The sequence below is a fragment of the Lemur catta genome, chromosome 14 (genome assembly GCF_020740605.2).
Source record: "Lemur catta isolate mLemCat1 chromosome 14, mLemCat1.pri, whole genome shotgun sequence".
Lineage (NCBI taxonomy): Eukaryota > Metazoa > Chordata > Mammalia > Primates > Lemuridae > Lemur > Lemur catta.
The window spans coordinates 34,390,572-34,415,361 of record NC_059141.1 but is presented as its reverse complement, the minus strand read 5'-3'; the positions used below and the strand labels follow the sequence as shown (position 1 = coordinate 34,415,361).

The 24,790-nt window shown below is 34.8% G+C and overlaps 1 protein-coding gene across 2 annotated transcripts in view; it reads right to left on the bottom strand.

The window, feature by feature from the left end:
* Positions 1-24,790, bottom strand: part of PRKG1 (protein kinase cGMP-dependent 1) — a 1,158,333-nt gene that overhangs the window by 729,704 nt on the left and 403,839 nt on the right. For both annotated transcript variants that reach the window (XM_045569367.1, XM_045569366.1), the window contains exon 3: positions 9,895-10,008. In XM_045569367.1, coding sequence (XP_045425323.1) covers positions 9,895-10,008 — 114 coding nt within the window. The remainder of the gene's footprint in view (positions 1-9,894; positions 10,009-24,790) is intronic.

Sequence of the window (24,790 nt, the reverse complement as noted above, 5' to 3'; positions counted from 1 at the left end):
ACTTGCAGTTTGATTTTGGTATTAGTGTTTCTTGTACAAGTTCATTCAAAGCACTTCCCTGGGTAACAGCTGTGATGAAAGGAGAGGTACCTCAGGCTCAGTCTGGGATCCTTCCAGGGACCTCAGTCTTTGGAACATGGTCCTTTCCTTTTCCTACACTTCACTGCCTAAGGATTTCAAATCGAGCTCTGGGTTCCTCAGGTTGTGCAAATAATAAAAATTTCAACTCCCTTCAGCACTCTTTCTTGCTTTTATTAATACAACATCAGCTGTGATGGTAACAGCTGTAACAGGACAGTGTTTACCAAATGCATTATGCTCCAGGTTCTGCACTAAGCCCTTCACAGACATTCCCCTATTTAATCCCTGCCACAATCATAAGGCAGGTCCTTACCATTTTAAAGGTTAGAAGGCTGAGGCCCAAGGACATTAAATTATTTTCCCAAGGGCACACAGCTAGTAATTCCAGAGGATGGGAACCCAGGCAATCTGTTTCTAGATCCTATGCTCTGAACTATTCTACTCTTTAATTTTGGCAAAGGTCCGTTTCTATCTCCTGCAGAAGCCATCCATGCTAGTCCACAATGATTTCTCTCTCCTTCAAAATTCCTCTATTTCTCTAGTCTCTTGTTGGCCAAAAATTCCTTGTAATCTTTCTATCTATCCTTTCTCTCCAACTAGATTATACATACCTTAATTGTAGGGCTATGCCCTCTCTCTGGGTGATGCCCCTTGGGGATGTTTAGCCATGACTCACAAGAATTTGGTTTGAGTCTAGAAATTCTTGATAAATGACAGTACAGATCTGAAATTTGATCTTCATCTATCAACTGCCAGAAACAATGTTTGAGAAGACATAGTTCGGTGTTTTGCTGGGGAGCATCAAGGAGAGTGATATAGTTTAGAAATCCAGGTGTGTGATCTTAAGGAAGTTTCTTAAGCCGTCTAAAACTCAGTGGCCTCAACTTGTGCGACTGTATTATTGATCCCTAAAGTACAGGGGTATTGTGAAGGTTAGAGATACTATACATAGCCTAGTGTCATGTACACAATAGATAGTTGATAAAGAATCATAATCGCTGAGATACTGAAAGTAACCTTGGATTCACCTAGAAAAGTGCTTTTCAAACTGTTTTACCTTAGGCTGTCCCCAACTCTGTAACCTGAAAAGTCTGCTCTTATAAGCTTCCTACACAGAAGCACTCCATTAGATTTTTACTTTAAAAAAATAAAACAACAACAAAAAAGAGTTTAGTTAGGAAGATAGTTTAAACAATGCTGACTGATCCTTGTCAGACAGCTACAGACAAAGTTGCTCCACTAGAAGTGGGAGGAATTATAAGGGAAAAAAGCATGTGTTTATTAGTGAGGTAGACAGTTTGCCCTTTACAGGAAACAAGACGTAAAGAATGTTTAGCTTTAGAGGAAAATGTTTAGCTACCCCAGATCATTTCTTGACTCCTTCCTGCCTGACTTTCTGAAAAGCTAATATTCACTTTCTAGGATCTACTGTCACCTCCACAGTGAGAACTCAGTCCTTCAGGATCACTGCAGAAATTAGCTGGCTCGCCTACCTCCTTGTCTGTATCCTTCAACACCCCAGACCTCAGATCTCTATAGATCTGAATTCCAAGGAACTCCCCATTTCTTACTCAATGACCGTGATATATGGATGTCTTTTTATCTTTTAATTATCAGAAGCTAAGGGATATGCAGGCCATCTAGGACCATCAGGGTCCTCACTATGAATTATGTCATGAACCCCCTTAGAAACTCAAAAGGACCCTTTTCACTAGGAGTCGAATGGATTGGATTTAACCCATCAGTGAGAATCATTTCATATATTGAGAAATCTTCAACTCAGTTGTTTTCTTAAAAATGCCCACCTACATTTGTTTTCACCTAATCCAAACTACACTCATGACTATGAAAAACAACAGCAACAAAAATATCAAATGGAACTTTTTCTTTGTTCTATTTTTCAACCAACATCCTAGCCATCAAGTTCAATACATCTAAAAGGGATATTTGTTAACAACAAGGCCTGGCAGCCTATGGTTTTTTAATTTTTCCTGCCCTCTCAATCTGTTCTTCTTTTAATTTTACTCCTTACTATTCTTCAAAAGAATATATTAATAATCTGTGCGATGTGGGTACTCTTCTAGTAAGACTGTGTTTCAATCCTTAAAAGAAAATACAATTTTCTTTAAATATCTCTGCTCAACAGCAACAAAACCTCAAGAAAAAAAAACTATTAATACAATGAATGCCAATAATAACACTGACTACTTATTATAGAGTCTAATTTTCTTTTAAATATATTAATATAGGTAATTTGATCCATGTAAGAGTGTGCAGATATGTAAATTAACACTAAGTAAGCACCCGTAGGGTGCACATCAGTGGTCCTCAAACTGTAGTTGCATCACCTGGAAGGCTTATTACACTCAGAATGCTGGGACCCAGCACCAAAATTTTTGATTCGGTACATCAGGGATACCAGAGATTTAGCATTTCTAGCAGGTGCCAGGTGATGCTGATGCTGCTGTCCAGGGATCATACTTTGAGAAACATTGGGGCAAACATTTGAAGTTCCCTTGTCAAGAGTTCACACTGTAGGTGTGGATAGTAGGCATATTAACGACTTTACTAAGGAGTTCACACACCTGGGGGGAGGAAAAGAGGGATGTTTATAGGAAATGCTTTTAAATACTGCTACCTAAATTTGCATCAGAGACTTTGTTGATGAACTACGCTAATGTATTACATGATCTTGGCCTGCATTTTCTCACCCGGAAAATCAGGGGCAACCTCTCTCAACTACTAGACTGAGATATTTGGAGGATTACATTACAAATGCATGGGATGACAAGTTGTAAATTATAAAACATTGTTATTATGATCACTTAGAAATTTATCCAGTCCACAAAGCACATCCCATAAGAAGAGTGGGCTTCACAGATTCACCAACGAAGTGCTGACATTACATTTCCTCAATAGTCCAGAGGAAATTCAAGATGAAAACAAAGACAAACACACTTGTTATGATTCAACTTATCCTTTTACTTTGTTATAGAACAACAACAAAAAATTCCTTCCCTAGTGCTCATTCACTGTTTTTGAATTGTGGTTTAAATTTTCATAATTCCTACTTTAAAGAAATTTATTGACTAATAGATTTTATGAAAGAAATAGGTAGCTACTTAGCAATGTCTCAAATGTTGACCCATGAGGTTTCATCTCATGAAACACTCATAAGCGTTTCAATGCATTGCAAAAACTAGATCCTGCAATTGGTTCTGAAAGCTCATTATATGTCTCTAAGGCTTTAAACTTATGATCCTCTTGTCATTATGTTACACAATTCATCCTTTTGTAACAGATGTATTTGATGTAGGTCCGTATGTTAAGATTTAAACATTTTAAAAAACTGTAACATGCTGTGTAACTTTTCGTGAAAGTGAAGAGCTCAAGCCAACAGAAGTAGTCTTACAGATGTACTTGTGTTTAAAAGCAAAATGAACCACTGCATACAAAATATAAAAGCTTGTGACAACAGCAGTACGCCAAAGTAGTGTCAGACTTTTGGCCATCCCTCTAATGGGCTATGTGGTAATGGAACTAGTCACTTGACTGCTCTAGGTCTTAGCTGTTACAGCAATAAAATGTGGGTAATACCATCACCCATCCCCAAAGCACTGAGCTTAGTGTGTCACTCATAGCCCTCAAATGTTCTCTGACCTTATTATTTATTATTACATAGAAGCATTCATTAGGAATTCATCACAACCCATGGCAGGGAAGTTTCCATTAAAAAAATAATAATTCCAGAAAATACAGTATTGTCTTATGTTACTACTTTGCTTTTTCTTCTACAAATAAATTGAATATAATAAATACTAAAAATGACTCTCAGCAAATTATTAAATGAATTAATTAAGATTCATCATACCCAAAACTGACTCAACCTTTACATTGTGTGGGAGCTTCTTACTATGCAGGTCTTTGTGAGAAAACTGCTACTTCTGCAGGATTTTTAAAAGCTGCTAAAAAAATCAGTCTTTCTTGCCTATTATTTAAATTTACTATTAAATTACCTGTGATCCTTAAAAAATAATAACACCCCATCCATTCAAGCTTGATTATTTTCTAGAGATTGGGACCATTCAAGGTACTCAATGATTTAGTAATTATAGGAAGGAGGGGAAAAATAATTTATCTAACCTTCAGAAGGAATTAAGTTTGTTGCCTTCCTTTGACTGTGGGAGGTGGCTTTTGCCTAAGAAGTACTGCTGATATCTGACTATCTACCAGGCCTAGTGAATATGGAAATTGGGCTTAATTTTTTGAAAGTGGTTAAATATAATTTATAAATAAATTCTGATTGTAACAATTTTCATCAAGCCTAGAAAAGAAACAACTCAATCTGTAAAAGAAAAAAAAAGTAGTTTAACAATTATTTTCCTTTTCTCTGAAATTCACTTTTAATCTACTTAAACAATAAAGGCACAAGATTAAACAATAGCTTTTGTATTTCCATTTGTTCATTTTAGTCTGTTATATGGCATCATTGGTACCTAGTGCATTGATTCCTTCATTAAAGAAATTTATTTCTCAGGGATTACACAATTGGATTTATGTTACTAATTTCACAGTACTCTTTAATAGACAAATGTGATGAAAATTTTACTCAGAAGAATGTTGTCCAATTAACTCACTAAACAAGTGTACCTACCTCCCTAGGATGCTGTCCAAATGCACTATGTTTGCTTCATTGTCCATAAAATTCCTGGGAAGTCACCGAACCCTTCTGTAACCAGAGTCATGTTTCTAATAATCATCAGCCTAAATTTATTTTGTGTCTTCTCTCCTTTTCTTCAGAATTCTTAGTAAAAAGCATGCATTAGAGTGTGAGAAAGCAAAACATGCATCTTTTTAATTTACCTCTCAACGGCAGAACAGAGACTGTCTCATTAATGCAGTTATCTTTTCTGCTCTTTTGCTTTGGCACAGTGAGCATGACAGTACATGGTTACCTATGCTCATTAAAACCGTAAGTAATAATAACAGTATTAGCAATGGTTTGTTCTGGCAGACAGTGTTGCTTCATTTCCACAGATGAATGTATTTTTGTAATAAATATGATGCTTTATGGAGCTCTATAATGACATTTCAAAGTTTGCAGCTACTATAAGAGCTTCATGTGTGATTTCTTTTAATTAACAATAAAAATTGGCATTCATGCCTTTTGTTCCTTTATCAATAAAAAGCATGGTATGCATGTATGGTGTGTATATAGCATAGGTATTAGGTATAGGTATTATATTTATAACATGTAGAGGTCTGAGAGCAAAACTTTTCAGTTAAATCTCTTTATTTTTTTGCCATTCATCCATTTTAGGTTTTTGACAAAGGATTTTTCTAATTCAGGGTATATAATATAATACTTGAAACAGAGTTATAAGGAAATGGACAAGCCATTTCACTACATAGTCTCAAATTTATTTTTAAAACAAAAATAAACATAAAAATGCAGACCTTTAAACTTGGTTCTTAAAACATCTATGACACTTAGTAGTAAAGTATCTTGATTAGCCAACTTCCCCTTCACTAATATCCTAGGAAAGCTTAACTATGAAAACTGAAAGTGTTACAACTAAGGCAGAATTTTTTTTTTTTTTTTTTTTTTACCAGATGTTATTAAAGTCATCAATTTGCCAGATTTCTTATAGGCTGTTTAGGCTCTTTTGTGTTACTACTAAAGTATTTTAATAAATAGGAATTTTAAAATACTTTTTATTAATAATCTAAGGAGAAATAATTACTGAGATATTTCACCCCAGTAACTTCATAAGATCTCCACCACACCCACCATAGACAGACTTTGCAGATAACTTTCTATGGTGATCATCTAAACCTGGCATCAACATGTTTTCCTACAAAATGCTCTTTCATTCTTGGGTTTTTATCAGACTATATGTGAATGAGATCACTGGAGTAATACAATACCAAGCAGCAGGGCTTCAATTTAGTATCCACAGGTAAAAATACCCCAATTCAGCATGTGGACACTGAATCCTTCTCTCATCACAAACTACATGCCTTTTCCTTTCTATATTTTCACACTTCTAGTAACTTCAACTTTTCCATTTGTGTTATTTTGAAGAACCTTGGGGACAGAAGCAAGGACGAGGGTAAGTGTAAATTGATATTCCTTTAGCTGTGAGGGTAGTGCAAGTGAAATCACAACCAGGAGTGACACTTTAGGAAAACATGACAATGACCTGCTTCCAGGTGTGGGAATTGAGTAAGTAAGAGGTATTCTGTGATCATGTGAGAAATTCCTGCCCCTTGTGGGGTTTGGAAATGGATGATAAAACTCCTTTCACTATATAATGCCAAAATATTTAGACAAAAATTATGAACAATTCAAATAATACTGGAGATATTAATTGGTTCTATGGAACCAACTATAACAACTGACTCTACCACCCCACCACCCCACGCCACTAGCCATGCCATCTGGAGTGTTTGCGATCGGATAGACACAAACTGACCATTTTTATATCACAGTTAATAAAGAAAACTTGAGGCTGTTTAAATCTTGAATAATCTCAAAACAGTTGTTAGATTTTTGTTTCCAATACAATGTTAATTTTATATGCTTTTATACCCTCATTCCTCAGGGGAAAATCAATGGTGTCATTTTATAAGACAGGAGTAGACTATGAATATAGATCCTCTGCATCATACCAGGAGTTTTTCTTTCCACGTCCCTATGATTTTGATTTTTAAAAACTATTCTTCCTGGTGCTATCAGATCTTCCTCCTAGTGCTATCATAATAACCAGTATTATACATTTATTTATTTTCAGGAGAATGTCAATTGATTTTTCCCAGATGAAAAACAGAGACCTTGCTTCAAACTTAGTCTGGTGCTTCTTTCAATTAGATCACTCTGAATAAGCTCATAATCATGTTGTATAGCATATGTCAATCTAGAGCTTTAATAAGAAAACTGGTTTTTGATAACCTAAGTTTTTAAAAATAAACCCACAGGTGTTATGATCACATTCATTAGCTGGGGAAGTCACTGAAATTTATTTATTTGTGGCCTGACGCAATTTCAAAAAGTGTTCTCTTGAACAAGAAATAGCTTATGGACATTGAAGAACTCTTAAATGCCACCTAAGATTTAGTTACTACTGTGAGATTAAAAATGTATGAAAATGCTAGGCAGCTTTCAGGCTGATCTAGGAAAAAAGAAAGGAAAAAGGATCATCAACCTTTTCAATCATGAAAAAAAATGGGTGATGTTGGAGTTAAAAGGTCACAAGCCCAGGTAAATAAGAAAGAAAAGAGCATGGGCAGACAAGTTGTTGTGTAGGCAGAGTATTCTCAGATTTAGACTATTACACCCAAGTGGATGAATCTATTTTGAATGATACTCCAAATGGTCATCACTGACAAGATGACAGTTAAGAAGAAATGGATGAGTTGACACAATCTTGAATACTGAGAAATGATTAAACCTACAAAGCCAAATAAGTTATGAGACATTTTTTATACCAGATGTAAAGAATAAGACAGCATCGGTGTTTATATTCTGTAAAAGTAGCATCTACGATGGGATCTAATCAGAATTATAAAGCGTTCAGCCCAAAGGTTTAATTTAAACAAAGAAAAAAAATGGTACTTGAGGCCTACAGTCACAAGTATCTCCCTGGACACTAGAGGAGGCAGGACAGAAAATACTGAACAACAATCATTATTCATACATTATGGTTCTTATGCAACATTCAGAAGAAAAGTTGTTCAGGTATCATTCCTTACTCACGCACAAAATCTCTGGGATATATTTCGCAACATCAACCCTAGGCTCTTTTCTCAATATAACCTCCACATCTTAAGTATGCTCTGTGAAAACACACACACACACACACACACACACACACACACGCACACTCACAGACGTACTCAAGCTTTCTCTGAGTCTGTGTTGAAGAACACACTCCATCACTCATTTCCTTTGATGATGGATTTTCTGATTCCAGAATAGTTAGGATTATAATTTGCACTCAATACGCACTTTCTTCTGGCTGAATCAGATTCATAGCATCTATTTAAATTAGCTAAATATGAATACAAAAGGATGTTAGTACAGAAAAACACCATTTTATAGAAACCCTATAATCAGAAAATTGATCTTCATGAATCAAAGAAATCATTTTGTGAAAAATGTGTGTTGTAAAATGTATTTAAATAGACTAGTGTATTTAAAATATTTCTTTAACAAAAATTCCATATTTCATGAGATTAAGTACTATATTATTACCAATTGTTGGCCTTTGGAAATTTTATAGTTTCAACTATATTAAATGAGCAGCATACAAGGCTGAAATATTTTGAAATTTTAAATATTTTAAAACAAAAAATATTATTCATAATTCTGAGAAATTCTGTTTTAATCCAAATGTGCTATTCTGGTCCTTTTTGCCTGAAAAGGAATATATTTCTCATGAAAATGAAGCATGATAGTAAAATCTGTTTCACTTAATACAGCCATGGGTACTCTATTCAAGTTAAGGCCTTTTTTAAGTGAGTTAAATTTGTGACAGATTCTGTTACGGTTCACTAGGCCTCATTATTCGTTGAGTCATATAATTAAATGATCATATGAAATAAAAACATGGCAGTACCTATCAATCAAAGGAGTCCAGCGGTTTCAAAGATCAAGAATCAAATGCCAAGAAGGACCCATCCTAAAAGGGCCCCAACTGCAATTGATGTCACAGTGATTACAATAAACAAAAAGGTGACTCACTAACGAGACAATTTCTGGGACTTTAGCTGGTCATGTATTCTTGAGTTCTTTAAAATCCAAATTTCAGTGACCTATTGTCAGTCATATGCTGCATTTCTGAGAGGAAAAAAAAATTACCAATATACAGAGCAGTCAATGTCACCCAGATAAAACTATTAACAATGTACTTGCCATTTTGCCAATAGCATTTTCTTAAATGACAAAACATAATCAAAGTAATATGTGATTGAAGTCAGCCACAGGGTCATGTGTCAGAAAGACTTTTTAAACACAAAATACACACAGCTGCCTAAAGATGCAATGGACCTTACATTGTTGACTTCTGAATTCAGCTCTGTTTGTTATATAGTCATTATCCTTACTCAGGAAGAAGAATTAAAAAAAATCTTTTGCCTTCTAACTATTGCAGCTGCTTCTACCAAGCAACAAAAGTTGTTAGAGAAATCATATATACACATACATGTAAAATTAGGGAAACAAGCTGCTTTATTGCCCTGATTTAAAATAAGCTCAATCAGTAGAAAAGAAAAATGCTATAATATTCAGCTTGATGAACAGCTGAAGGCAAAAATATACTCAGACACAGTTTTAGAATTCAGGATATATCTTACTCAGTGATGTTTGAATGAGATGAAGGACATTTCTCCTCTTGATTTTTTTTTTAAACCACTGAGTAAACAAGTGGGATTTATGCAGAAAATGTAACCCAAAATAGACAGACATGTAAAAATTTCTTAAATATGATCCCGAGGCTATAAAGGCATAAAAAGAACATGTTTTACTCCCATTTCATTCTAATTTATAAAATTATATCATTTAAAATCCTAATTATGAGAATTCTTGATTAAAAGAATAATTTTCATAAGTCAGCAATAAAATGTAAGTTATGCAGAACTGATGGTTAATAATCACCCTTTAGTAGGAAAACAAATACAACATATTGCAAAACAAAAATTAAAATATGGATTAATAAAATTACAAAGATTAAATCAATAGGCATTTTAATCAATTTCTCAAAGGCCTAGAGAAAATACATTGAAAGCATTTGAAAAATATGAAAATAGTCTTACTCTTGACAGTTGCTGTCCGGGTACAGTTGTAAAGGATAGCCAACTCCCCAAACACTTTTCCTGGACCCATGGTACACAACTTCACACCTTCTTTTGTAACTTCAACCTTCCCATCTAAAAAGAAGAGGAGAAAACATGTTATCTGAATTCTTTCCCATGCTTCATTTCATTTGTTGCATTTTCCATATGAGATGAGGAATGCTAGGCTCATTTGTAAAAATGCTAAGCAGTTACCAATTAAAACAAAGCTGTCACCAAGATGCAATGCAAGAAATGAAATAAAACATATGTTAAGAAAACCACATCTTTTCTTAAATTCATCCCTAATAAGACTTGAGACGAGACTCAAAGAAACAACAGGAAAAGAGAGAGACAAAATGTAAACATATGAAATTATTCCAAATATGATATTAGTAAACCATGGTAATTCTAATTTTAACATAATTTTGAATCTGAAAGGAAACTTGAATAAGTGGGTACTTTTTCTCCAGCACACTTCATACTTGGAAATTCTCATTTGAGCAAGGCAGCTATTATGAAGAGAGAAATTACTTTGACCCTTAGGCATTATTTAATTGTAGGTCATGGTATCTTTTTATTTTTAAATATCTTATCTAACCTGCACAAGACTGGTTTATATGCTTCCCAGCCCTGCAATGTTGAGTGTAAGAAAAAACAAACTATAAGGGATGAAGGGAAAGAGAGAGATGGGGGGGGGGGCATGGAGGTATGACTACATGATGAGTGCCAGGCGCACTGTCTGGAGAATGAGAACAGACGCGCTTGGGACTCTGACTCGGGGGGATGGGCAGGACATGGACAATGTATATGACCTGAACTTATGTACCCCCATGATGAGCTGAAATAAAAAAAAAAAAAAAAAAGGAAAGAGAGAGATATTAGGACTGCTATGTTCTACAAAAGAGTTGGAAAATGAAATGCTAAATAAAAAAAGCCAAAAAAACACTATGTACTGGATATACATTGTTGCCTGCAAGTAAGCAAAATGCTATTCATTGGGAAAATGGAAAAAATACATATTTTAAAAAGTCATATCTATGCAGACTAAAAATTCCATCACTCAACACAACCAAGGTAGAAATAAAAAGGCAACAGAATCCATTCTTGACTTAACTTATGGCCTTCCATTTTTCTCAAGTTACTTATCCACAGTCTACAGAAGAAAAGCCTAAGAATTAACTTGTGATTAAAAGGAACTAATGCTATGTTGGTGTTTTCCAAACTTCAGACCTTCATGTATCAACTTCATAATGGTTCCTTTGTGCACATCCTATAATATTTAACATTTTAGAGGGTTGACATTAAATCCACTTCCTTCCTTTTTGAATCAACTTAGTTTTATCTAAGCAATAATATTTGTAAAGTCTTAGGTTTTACGTGCTAATTAACTTTTTCAAAGACTAATTGAAATATTATCTTAATTTTTTTTTTTTTTTTTTTGAGACAGAGTCTCACTCTGTTGCCCAGGCTAGAGTGAGTGCCGTGGCGTCAGCCTTGCTCGCAGCAACCTCAAACTCCTGGGCTCAAGTGATCCTTCTGCCTCAGCCTCCCGAGTAGCTGGGATGACAGGCATGCGCCACTATGCCCGGCTAATTTTTTTTCTATATATATTTTTAGTTGTTCAGCTAATTTCTTTCTATTTTTAGTAGAGACAGGGTCTCATTCTTGCTCAGGCTGGTCTCGAACTCCTGAGCTCAAACGATCCACCTGCCTTGGCCTCCCAGAGTGATATCTTAAATATTTTTTAAAAATAAGTTTAATCCATATATTAGTGATGCAAGATCTGTCCTTCACAGGACATTTTTCTACCTTGAAAGGCACTTCATCTAAATGATATCAATCAAGAGAGAATTCTGCAGTAATTAGTCCACACAAATCTACTCACTACTTTAGAACTGTGTATGTATGCTCTCTCTATGTAAAGAAGCTATTCTGAAATGAACAAATTCAACAATTCAAAAGGTTTGGAAATACTTGCTTATATAGGTGTGGCCAGCGAAATATTCCAGCTTTCTCATCCCTTGTTTCTTGACTATAGGAAAGACAACTCCTCCCCTTGATAAGTACCTCACAACTTGTCCAGTAAGTTCATCTTTTTATAAACTTCAGCTGTCCCCAATGTTATTTTTCCCTCCTTTCTTTCAGTGGCAAGTCTATTCCTCTAGAAATTTCATCTGCAACTCAAGAATGAGAGATAAAACATACTATAAAATTATCTGAAGTTAGATAAGAAGTTGAGTTCTGGTTCTCTTATTTGTTCCTTATTAGACTTATGACCTTGGGCAAATTGCTTACTTTCTCTATGCCTCAGTTTCTTCTTTAGTACAATGGATATAATACAAGCATCCATGTCATTGGGTGGTTGTTAAAATTCAGTGAGATAAAACAGGTAAAATGCTTAGCACAGTCTCTGGCACATAGCAAATGCTTATTAATTTATGCTTGATCTTGTTACTTGTATTGATTTTTATTATATTTCTCTCTCATCATTTATATAGAGGTATGACTGATTAGATTACATTGAAGCACAATATTCCATCATATACTACAGAAACTAACCAAAGTTTTTATATTTTAATGGAGAATTTGTTTTCAGATTCTTTCTTTATGGGGAGTTGAGGAGATAACTTTTTATATCAAAGCAATATCACAACCAAAGAAGAAAACAGGTGCTCAGGAAATCACATTGGTCTACCTGGAAGAATGTGAAGTCTTTGTACTCTTCTCTATTAGCCAATATCTGGCGAAGATAAGCAAATCTGATATAATGTTGCATCAGCCATTACAGTCTAGTGGTAGGGACTTCTAAGAATAACATAGTAACAGCTTTCCAAGGCATTATAACATTGTCTAGATCTAAAGCTCTAATGTTAATTATATTAATAGAACTAAAAGCAAAATGAACAATGCATAAAGAACATTCATTCATAAGTGATTTTGTGCAAATCTGCTTCTCTCTCTTTGTGTTTGCAGTGGAAAGGGACCTATGGGAGTTCACTACTATGGGGACCTATAGGGACCACTACTAAGAATTCTGTTGGGGCTGGGTGTGGTGGCTCATTCCTGTAATCCTAACATTTTGGGAGGCCAAGGTGGGAGGATCTCTTGAGGCCAGGAGTTTGGGACCAACCTGGGCAACACAGGGAGACTCTACCCTGTCTGTGCAAAAAAAATTTTAACAATTAGCTGGGTGTGGTGACACATGCCTGTAGTCCCAGCTACTCAGGAGGCAGAGCCAGCAGGATTGTTTGAGCCCAGTAGTGTGAGGATGCAGTGAGCTATAATTGCATCACTGCACTCTAGCCCAGGTGACAGAGTGAGACCTTGTCTCAAGAAAAAAGAAATGAAAAGAAAAGAATCCTGCTAGACTACTAGGAGTTTGGGAGTTATGATTTCTCAAATCAAATAATACCTAGCCTAAATAAAAGACAAGGAGGAACATCGTGACTGTTGTTTTAGCTCAGTGGTTCCTTAAAGGAAACCTGACCTATCATATCAGAACTAGTTTATAAAATTCAGATATCTCCCTGTAGGAAATTGTAAATGTTCCTCTACTACCATGACCACCATGCTCAGTCCCACTGCCACTTCTTTCCCTGAAAAACCATGCTTATAAAAACTGATCTGTTTTAAGTTATGGACAATTAATCTTGTAGCTGATTATGTTTCCTGTTCTCATATAACCTCCAGAAGGCTCACAGACAGAACTGTATAAGGCTCTGAAGTCTAAAATTTGTGCACAAACTCACTTCTGGTTCCAACTTATTTTCCTGATCTTATTTTATATTTGCCTAAATTCCTCATGTTCAACTTTTTAAAATAAGGTGGGTATAAATTATATATATAATATATATAAATTATTCACATATATCTGAATAATAAGTGCTGGTCACAGAAGGTTGTATTCCATATTAATTAGAATAACGAAAAATGTAAAAAATACTTAAACAGATGGTAGTTGAGAAATAGCAATTTTAATTTAAAACATATTTTTCACGATAAGTTAAACACTGGAGATTCAATATATTCACAACAGTCAAGAAAGTAAGGGATCTGATACCATATGATAGATGACAATGTTCCAAAAAACACTGTCTTTTTTTAATGAACAGAAAGACCTAAATGGTAAACAGAAACAAAGTGTCTGTAACTTGTTAGCCTGAGTCATAATTTGACTGTTTATCCTCCCTCATACCTGTTGTGTCAATGGAAAGTGAGTAATTCAGGAAGGCAGGACAGACTGAATGCTAACAAGAAAGATACATACTTGGCACTAATGAGACTTCTTGCAAAGATATTTAGAAGTATCCCAACTTTTCAAGAGTCCAGTAAAGTGAATTATTGATGTGAAATTGCTTAAGCTCATTTCCCAGGCCACACACCAGCCCTAGAGCAAAATGAGTAGTGATTACACATTTACAAATGATGTCCAAGTACAGACGGTGTGGTTCATTTAAGAAAGCTAAGAATAAGACAGTCAAAACTCATACATCCAGTGGCCCCTAATCCCACCTAATGAACTTCCTATAAAGTATTAGGGCAGTCATGAAGCCACTTCCCTAGTCTTATACTCCTTTAGGGGATTTTTTTTTACTTCTTTTTCACTCTGTGGCTACCTCTGAGATTTGTTTTAAACTGACTCCACTTGCATAGAAGGTAGGCGAACCTATTTGTGGTTATTTTTGTGGTGGTGGGGTAGATGTGGGATACAACAAACAAGAGAGAAGTCAGGTGGGCTGAATATATAGTGTGCTTTTGCCAGAGGCTTACACCAAATTTAGAAAGAGCTCAGCTTGGATGTTTTTATATAATTATTATTTGCTACTGACTTTAGAAATGCATTTTGATGAATTTACTATAGGTCATCCTTGATTCATGTGATTTCTATTTCTTTAAAGAAACAGAGGAGATTCACTAGCATTTATTCATGACTATTTTAATAGTTTAATTCTCAAATATGTTAGATTTTAAACCAAAGATTTTTGTATCTGGGGAGTGGTGAAAAGTCATTTTCAGAACATCTTGGTAGAGTTCTAGACTTTTTCTATTATTTTCCCTAAATCCAACAGTTACTAGAGGCTATTAAAACTGTTACTGGGGGGAACGAATGATAATCCAAAATGTGGTTAATCTGTATATCCTGCTTCTGCTCCTTTTATTTTTTTTTTATTTTCTAAATGTAATACTGTATTGGTATTATTTTCACCATACCCTCTTGCCATAACCTCCACAGGGAAAAATATAATATAAAGAAACATTTAAATCATTTTAATTTAGTTTTTGTTAAAGTCTAAAGTTGTCTGCGTCAGAGAAGAGGTTGAAACAGTTGGCTAAGATCAGGTTTAAGGGGATATTTATAGTTTCATTTAGCTCTTTTATCACTCCTGCCATTGCCATGAATAATTGAAAGATGTATCACAGTAACTGGAACGTATTTTTCCTTCTACTTCAGGTACCATATGCCCATTTATGATCTGGAATGGGCTGAGTCATAAGTCTTAAGTCTTGTCATTTTGAGCAGCAATCAATCTCTCTTCTGGTTTTTGGCACCACTATACGCGTTCTTCCCTTGGGAGATGCCAAGCATTATGGGATCGATTATAAAACAAATATAGTTTTGTCTATCTTTTATAAGAATCAGTAGACCCTATAAATAAAGGAAGAAACTGAGTTTACGAGAAGATCCAGAATCTCCTGGCTTGTTTATCTGTATGAGTTTTTCACTAACCTGTAGTTTTGTGCCATAAGGACATTGTTGATAAATAGAATCAGCTTAGAGATTTATTACTGGGAAGCAGAAACAGGATGGCTGCCAATAACCTAATTATAATCACTGTGCTTTGTTCCAGCAATCTTGGTTGGAACATTCAGGACAACTTGATTGGCCATTAAAGTGAGTCAGGTGTTACATCAAAGGTCCCGTCTACACAAGACCTCTCATTTCTTTTCTCTTCTCATCTGACTATATTTTCATGATTTTGTAGGTTTGAGATCACAGCTTTTACATTACATATTCTCTCATAAGTGTTTCTGTAGTTGCTAAATTCAATATGAACATTCAGCGTTCTGGTGGTTGAGCTGTTTTGTCAGCGGTGTAAATATATTTTCCTCTGAGAGACGAGGTTCATCTATGGATCTGCTTTCTTAATGGATTCGGCATCCTATTATATCAGACTTGCCTTGCAGGGTCATGTTAGATTGGGGGTATTGATATCGGAGGAAGAAAGTAGTAATCGATAAGGCTGCTATAGGGTTAACTAGGGGGAAAAGCCATCCAATTCCTAGGGACAGACTATTAACTTAGATATCTCCCTAGAACATATATTTCTTGTTAGTCATTTATACATGCTTTTCTTGAGCCAGTATAAGAAAGAAAAGGATAGTCCCACTGCAAGATGCAATTTTGTTCTTGAACTAAAGAATGGCAGTGTGTCAGTGTCTTATCAGTTGTCAGTTTAAGATATATGGTCTCTCTGGATCTGAACTCCTGCCTCTTAGATGATGTGTTAACCCTTCAAAGGATTAATCTTGCTGTTTAAAAATCATTCTTTTGTCACTGAATAAAAGCCTCTGAGAAGTTGCCCTATTTCAGTATTATATATTCCTTTCAAAGTTTGCTGTACCCATTTCTAGTTGGCTATGTATCTTGCTTATTAGTTTCTCATTAGACATATAAATTTAGTAGGGTTTTTTTTTCCTAAGCTATTTGTATATTCATAGTTTCTGTAACTATCAGGTTCTTACAATATTTTAGTTAGGACAAAGCTTCTCATACAAAGAGGTTACTTTTCTTTGATATTATCATAGCAATCATTCTTACAGGTAGCTCAAAAGTACTAGTTATCCAAATGGCATGAAACAATCTGAGATGTAAAAGTTGAAGTTGAAGAGCTCCAGGAGTAAAGACCGTGGCTTCTCCTTCAATTAGGCAAATCTGATTTCCCTCTAGTCATGACGGTTGTAAATAGTAAACTTGTCACAATTTTTTTATTACATTAAATTACAACAGATTACCATATGTATAGTTTATAAAATAAAATCATTACAGTATCCTTGGTAAAGGATCAAAAACATAAATAACCTATCCAGAACTAAAAACCTATTTATGGAAAAAAGTTAACATGAACATCAAGATATCTCAACTTTTTTTTTTTTTGTCATTTGTTTTATTTCTAATTCTGAAGTCATAGGGTATACATACATATTCACACAGAAAATGTATATGAGGAAACAGACTGGAATTTAAGCAATTTAAATACTTGGATATAGAGAATCATCTGAACCACCAGAATGAAAGTCTGGAACGAGCAATTTACATTGTATCACTTCTGTCCCTGGAGATATTTAAGGAAAAGAGAATATACTAAACCTATTGTAGATGGGCCAACAATTTTTCTGACAATGAACAGGATCCTGGGAGGATTTCACAATGTTTTTCCCTAGCATCATGGCATCATGGTCTTATAATCTTTCTATACATTATGTTTTGAAATCTTAGCACTTTAAAATATATGAAAAGCACTAGAGGAGTATTTGTTGACTGATTTCAATTTCCAGTAATGAGGAAAGCTAAAGACAGGCCAGAGAAGCACTGTGTACACATAAGAAAGGAAAGAGAAATACACTAATCATTCCCTGAATAAATGAGAGTTGAACAGATAATTTAATTGTCTTAATTAAGTCAAGTTTATTAAGCTTAATTCCAGCAATATATTATATAATGCATTCTTACTCTATTATTTCTATAATATATGAGCACCTTCAATTAGCCAAAACAATGAAGAGCTATTTCTGTTGTTCCTTGCAGGCAGGCAAATGGCAAGAGTACTACTCTCACTACCATATTTGTGGGCAGTCATCATGTGATTTTTGTTTTTGTTATGTTTTAATATTAAGCTTGGGAGAGTTTATGATATAATGCAATGGCCCTCAACTGGGGACAATTTTACCCTGAGGGAACATTTGGCAATATCTGGAAACATTTTTGGTTATCACGACTTAGGGATCTACTGGCATTTAATGGGTAGAGGCCAGGGCAGCTGATGAACATCCTACAATGTACAAGATAAGGCTCCCACAACAAAGACTTAGCCCAAAATGTCAGGAGTGCCAGGGTTGAGAAACCTTGATGTAAAGTAAATCCATACATGTACAATATATTCTGTGTTTAAAGGGAAAATTTTAATTTCCACTATTTGTCATTTTAACTTCCACCAGATGTAAATGACAAGCTAAATAAAAGGGTAGCACCAGGTTGCAATATTTAAGTAAGCCATGTCACCAGTGGATTGAATAACGCCACAAAGCTACTTTACTGCATAATTTTCCCCGGCAGATGTCACCTGGAACAGAAGTAATTACAGAAATTTCTAAGCAAGACTTATGAAAATATCGTACTGATGTTAGAATGGCATCCCTTCTCCAAATATACTTGAGAATTTCAGATCCTGGCTCCAGCATGGACTGGCTGTGGGATCTTGGATAAGTTATTTAATTCCATGCCTCGATTACCTCACTACAGATTTGGGATAACAGTATTTTATTTCACAGGGTTATGATAATTGAATTAGATAATACATGTAGCAAGACAAAGAATATATGTATAAGTTAAGAATTTCCTTTTTGTTTTTAAAGAAAATAAAATACTTGGAGAGAAACAGTTTTAAGGAGGGAAAGGCAGGCCTCTAGGTCATGGTTCATAAAATTTAGGAGGGGAAAGAGCAGAGTGATAAATGAGCAGAAGCAGTGAAGGGAAAGGATAGGTAAGAAACTAGAGGTTACAGAGAAAGAAGCCAGTAGGAAAGCCTCACACTGAACAGGCTGGAGGACTTCTGGTAAAAAGGATGTCTGATATACAATATTTAGTTATTTGTTGCCAGAATGAATGTTCTACCCCTCTGTCCAAATTGTCAGTAAAGTCTGCTTCACTGTAATTTTCTTGTGTGATGGGTTTGAGGGAAGATGAAAGCCTGAGGGAAGATCTATTGCTTGGATATGCCAATGAACAGAAAGGCCAGAATGTGAAGAATGAGTGACAGGGGAGTTGGGGAGCAGGAGATTTGGAGTAATTATGTAAATTATAGATCCATGAGACACTAAGGACTGAGGAATTTGCAGATATCTTCGGGGAAGCCATTGGCCTTTTCACAGGATGTCCAATGGATACTAAATCCAATTTCATGTAAATTTCAAGGCTATTAGAAAAGGAAATACGTCTCATCCCTCAGTGTGGTATATGCAAGGATTGGTTCCAGGACTCCCACACATACCAAAATCCTTAAACACTCAAGTTCCTCAGTCTGCCCTTAGTATACATGGGTTTCATACCCCGAACATGTTATATTTTTCATACACGTTTGGTTGAAAAATATCCATGTGTAAGTGGCCCTGTGCAGTTCAAATGTGTTGTTCAAGGGTCAACTGTACTGTCAAGAAGGAGATGTTGCTTGAATCGGAGATTATATCTCCTTTTTCCAAGTCCCTTAGGCACCTTTGTTTAGCTTCATAATGGCTCTCATGAGGCAGAAAGAGGAACGAAAACATTTTGAAACCAGAAGTTCTAAGCAGATATTCTGGTCCTTACTGCTCTTAAACACATTGGACCTTTTGGCACTTAATTTCTGCATCAGTGCAATGGGAATAATAACTTCACAGGATTAATATATAAAATTTATGTGAAAGAGCTTTGCCTGTGATGAAGCTTTCTATTAATATTAGTGTATACTAACTGAGGGGATAATCATTTAATTCCTATAGTATCTGGTTGTAGAAAGTAGGAGTTTAGTATATAGTCCTTGGTAAATATATTGGAATGTTAATAAAAATGATTAACATACTTGTGATCATACTTGTGTGAAAGCCTTAGGATTGCATTTTAATTTTATTACCTACATAGTCCAGAAGAAGAAAAACAGCAATAATTAAAAGTGTCAACCACCCAACTGCAGTTATTGAAAGCATGTCTGTGCTATAACTTACTTCACCTAGTGGTACAATATATTTCCTGCCATGAGAATTTTTGACAGTTTAAAATATCTGCACTTGATGTGATATATGTATTTTTTCCCTTTATGTGAGGTTAGGATTCTCCAGAGTGTACAACAGGCACTTACCTACCCACATATTCTTTTTAAAGCAAAGAAGAAACAAAAACAAAGACAAACTACATACCCTGCAAAATAAACATCTATTTAAAAAGAGGAAAATAATGCTTTTGAACTTATTATTTTCAAACATCGTATACAAATGGCTTGGGGCAGGTTGAGGTGAGAGTACTTGTTTTAAAAGTTGTTACCCATACAGAAAATGATGACCTTTGTTCTCCAGCACCAGACAGAGTAAGGAGGAAGCAGGGAAATATTTTAACAAGAGACACTGAGGGTAGAAGAAAACTGCAGAACACTCTTCTACTTGGCAGTCAAGGAAAATGGTATAGTAGAATAAAGTAATGCATAAAGAGAGCTTTATCAACTGATGAATGGATAAACAAAGTGTAGAGTATCATTCAGCCATAATAATGAAGTATTGATACATGCTGCAATGTAAATGAATCTTGAAAACATGCTAAGTGAAAGAAGCCAGTCACAAGAACCATATATCATATAATTCAATTTATATGAAATGCCCCGGATAGCCAAATCTACAGTTCAGAGGCAGAAAGTAGACTAGAATTGCCAAGGGTTAGGAGGGATGAAAAGATTGGAGTGCGATATATCAGGGGTTATGGAATTTCCTTTTGGGGTAATGAAAATATTCTAAATTTGACGGTAGTGATAGATGCACAACTTTGTGTATGTATTAAAAGATACTGAATAGAAAACCTTAAATGGGTAAATTGTGTAGCATGTGAATTATATCTCAATAAAGCTGTTAAAAATAAGGATTAACATAGTCCTGTAATAATTGCTCAATTATAAGATTAGTCACTAATGGCACTAATAGTATTATAATATTTTTTATGACAATGTTAAGAATCAGAAATACTTTGGCTTCTTATTCTTCCACCAGTAATCTCACTTCTACTCTCTTTAGGACAATTACACCACATTTTTCACCATCTTTAATAACTTAATTTTCCTTTCTTTATGAAGAAGCTGAGTTGGCAGTGGTGTGTATGAGGAAGGCAGGTACTGGGATAAGTACAGAGAAGGAACATCTTATCTTTTTTTTTTTAATGTAGGTTTTTTATTCTGGGAAAAACATCATAGAAGTCTAAAAGACCGGCAAATTCAATGATAAACAGAAGTTAAACATTTCCTGTAGAATGTTAGAAGTTTATATACAGCTAGCCAGGGATTCTTAAGTTTTTTTGTGCCGGGGATCCCTTTGGATGTCTGATGCCTATGGACTGCATTTCAGAATACTTTTAAGTGCATAAAATATAACATTTTGAATTACTAAGAGAACCTATTATATTGGAAACAAATAATTAAAAATTGTGATTCACTAATAGATGTGAATTTTATTTAACACATTAAATAATAAGACCTAACAGTGTATCAAATAACTAACATCAGAGGCCAGAAATCTTATTCCTTCTAAAACCGCAATAAAACTCTGCCACTAAGTGTAAAGATTTGCATAGCTGCAACTATTTAACTACTCATATTGTATTCAGATTTTTCAAATACATTCCCTTGTGTTTGTTTGTTCTCTCCTGTTAAACTGAAATTTATTTAGAGTAATACTTTTTTTATTTTCCTTCTTCATAGAAGCTTACTGTGGTATTAATAAATATGATTGATGGCCCAGAATTTGTCTGAGAAAAAAGACAAAGTAAATATTTAAATAACCAAGTTATCCTAGTTGGTTGGAGTACTTGTTAGAAGTCCTGCATCATGGAGTCTATCTCATTGCTTGCCAACTAACTTCAGTTGGCTCCCTGGCCATATGGCTTGCCTCTTACCTTATAGTGATTTATTAATATGTCTTTGGACATAGGAGGGAAGGGCAAGTATTTGGCTCTACAGGCATAAATCCAATAACACACATACAAAAGAAAACATAAACTATATGCACTGCTTAGAACGATGAAAACAAACTAGATATACTGTTTAGTGGAAACTATAAAAATATAAACTTTATCTTGGATGTTAAAACAACTTTTGTCTCTTCACACATTTATGTTAATCACCCTTCTATTATATTACTGAGGAACTTTTTATAAAGAAACCTAGTAAATTTAAAACATTTAAAAGAATGTGAATTTCTACCTAGTCTTGAATAGTACTGAATTAAAGAAACTAATTCCTGTAGAAAAATATTATTCCTAAGGACTCAACAGAACTCATGAATAATTTGTCCCTATTTAAAAATGTCTTAAATAATTTATCTTTTGAATTCAAGCACCTCTAAATGGTATTAATGTTCATATTTCTTTTCCAGTTTTTTCAGATTTTCATTCATTCACTGACTCACATCAAGAACAGATAGAGTTTTTATCTGAAGGTCTGGTTTCTTTTTCTTTTATAAACTCTTTCTCCCTATAGGCAGTAAAAAAGAAAATACTGTATTTTAAGTTACAAAGATTATGAAATAGAAGCTAACCTAAACCCGTGCTTCCATCCATTAGATGGTTTCTACCTAAAAATTGGTATAAAAATACACCTAAATAATGTTGCAAGAAAACTCTGGTATCGAAATGTAAACATAACATAGAAAGCTGTTTGTGCAGTGTGGTTTTAAATTATGATTGTACCCTAAGAAAACACACTGCCCTGTATACCACCGCAGCTTCACAGGAAAAAATAATGTTCAAGTTCACTAGCTCTGGGCCTTTTTTTTAATGTTCTGCTGACAGACTTTGAAGTCCTTGGTCTCTATAGGGAAAGTATAAAGGGCCAGTTGACATCTCCAGGATTATAAAGTAAGAATAAAATTAAAGCTCCAGAGTGAGACCAAGACAAAAGAGCTTACATAAGCCCTTTGCATTTCCTACATATTTTATTCATTACAAAACACAGCAAAATCAGAAGACTCTTCCTGTGCTTACACCACCCTGCAGAAATGAGTAAACACTAGAGGTACTGGACTATGCAATCCCATTTTGAACAATATACAAGTTTGACCACAAACTAAAACCCAGTTGCTAAAATGAGCAGGTCTGGGGTTAGTGGAAAGCTAAAACAAATCCAGGGAAATATTGTACCAAATAAAAAACAGTGCATTATATATATATTTACATTAGATAAATAGCTTGAAATTCCATTAATAAAGATTACTATTTTCTTTTCTAAATGTCATTTTGGTCTTTACTGTGGACATGTAGTATGTTTCAACAAATCACTTTTACATGTGGTACCTTTTATAACATCAAAAGAAATAAAATATATTTTTCATAAATTCCTCATCCCTGTAAGTTCGCTTTCAGATAAATATAAGTAGCAGAGTAGAACAATGTGTTTCCACATACTGACCAGTGCAACACTGACAGTTACACTTATCGTATTCAGGAAGCCTGAAAATTAAGATTTATGTAAGACAAATAAATTTATGGGGAGTCCCATGGCTGCCTGTGCCTGGACCTCCCCAAGATTTCTACTTTCTTAAAAAAATGCTATTGGTGTATATCAAACAAAGATTTATGTTTTTAGTATACCAAGAAGATAATAGCTTACAGACAAATCTGTTTTTTCATGTTCGTTTGTTGTTTGCTATTGAAAAATATTACAAGCTGGCACTATTTGATAAATGAATAAGGATCAGTATCTTTAGTTCTATAGATAGAAAATGCAGTCACAATCCTAAGAAAGAACTCAGTCGAATTTCAAAGGAAAATATACACTTAATGTGGGTATCATGGCAGTATCAAAATGAATTAAAAGCAGAGACAGATGAAAAATCTCCAGAAATGATCCACACCTGTAGTGAGACACATACATTTAGAGGCATAGACCACAAAACAAAAACAAACAAACAAAAAAACCCCTATCTGATGGGGAAGATGAATATCAACTTGATGAAAGATTCCATGTTTTCAATGGGCAAAAAACATATTTTTGTGTCCAGTACAAATATATGATACCCTCAAAGACATTAGATTCTGGGTTGAACAATGATTACCTATGCATATTAATGAATAGCCATTTATAATCTTGAGTTTGTTTCATGGCTATACGCTAGAAGATAATGAAATAGTCACTAGAATATTCTAAGTAGACATATTACAGCTCTTTGCAGTTCCACCCAAGCATGTTGCAGCCAAGTCTTCCAAAGAAGTTGTAGCAAGAAACTGAGTTGGTTATGACTGCCTGCTGAAGAGAATTAGCAACAATTCAAGCCCTGTGCATTATGTCTAGTTCTGGAAGTGGTGGTATGTGGTAGGTGGAATATGAACGTTACATTATAGAAGATGGAGGTGAAGAGAAAGAGTTGAAGAGAAGATTCAGAGAAAAATGGAAATGGTGGGGGACTGCATCATGGAATAATAGAAGAGACTTAAAGTTCAGGAAATAAGATGTAATGTAGCAAATGGAAAGGTGGTAAGTTAATAACAGTTTAGAATTTCTGACTACCTGGGTTTTTGTGTTGGCCATTAGGAGAATACTTCCGGAAAACTGGTTAGTGCTAAACCCACAGTGATGCTAAATCTCGCTGATAGTTTTTCATGGGAATCCTTATGTGTATGGCTCAAAGGGCTTAGTTGTGTTGGTCAACTAAATATTCAGTTACAGGAGTGGAGTGGGGCTGGAAGTGACGTATCAGATACTATCGGGTCCACAATTCCTTACCTGTTTATCTTCAAAAATTGACCTGAATTAACATGAGGCTATTTATAGTCTATCTATTTGACATAAATGACTCTATAGATTTTGCTGCAGAAAAGGTAATGTCTTTGGTTACAGATGATGTTCCACACTCAACTGGGGTATTACAG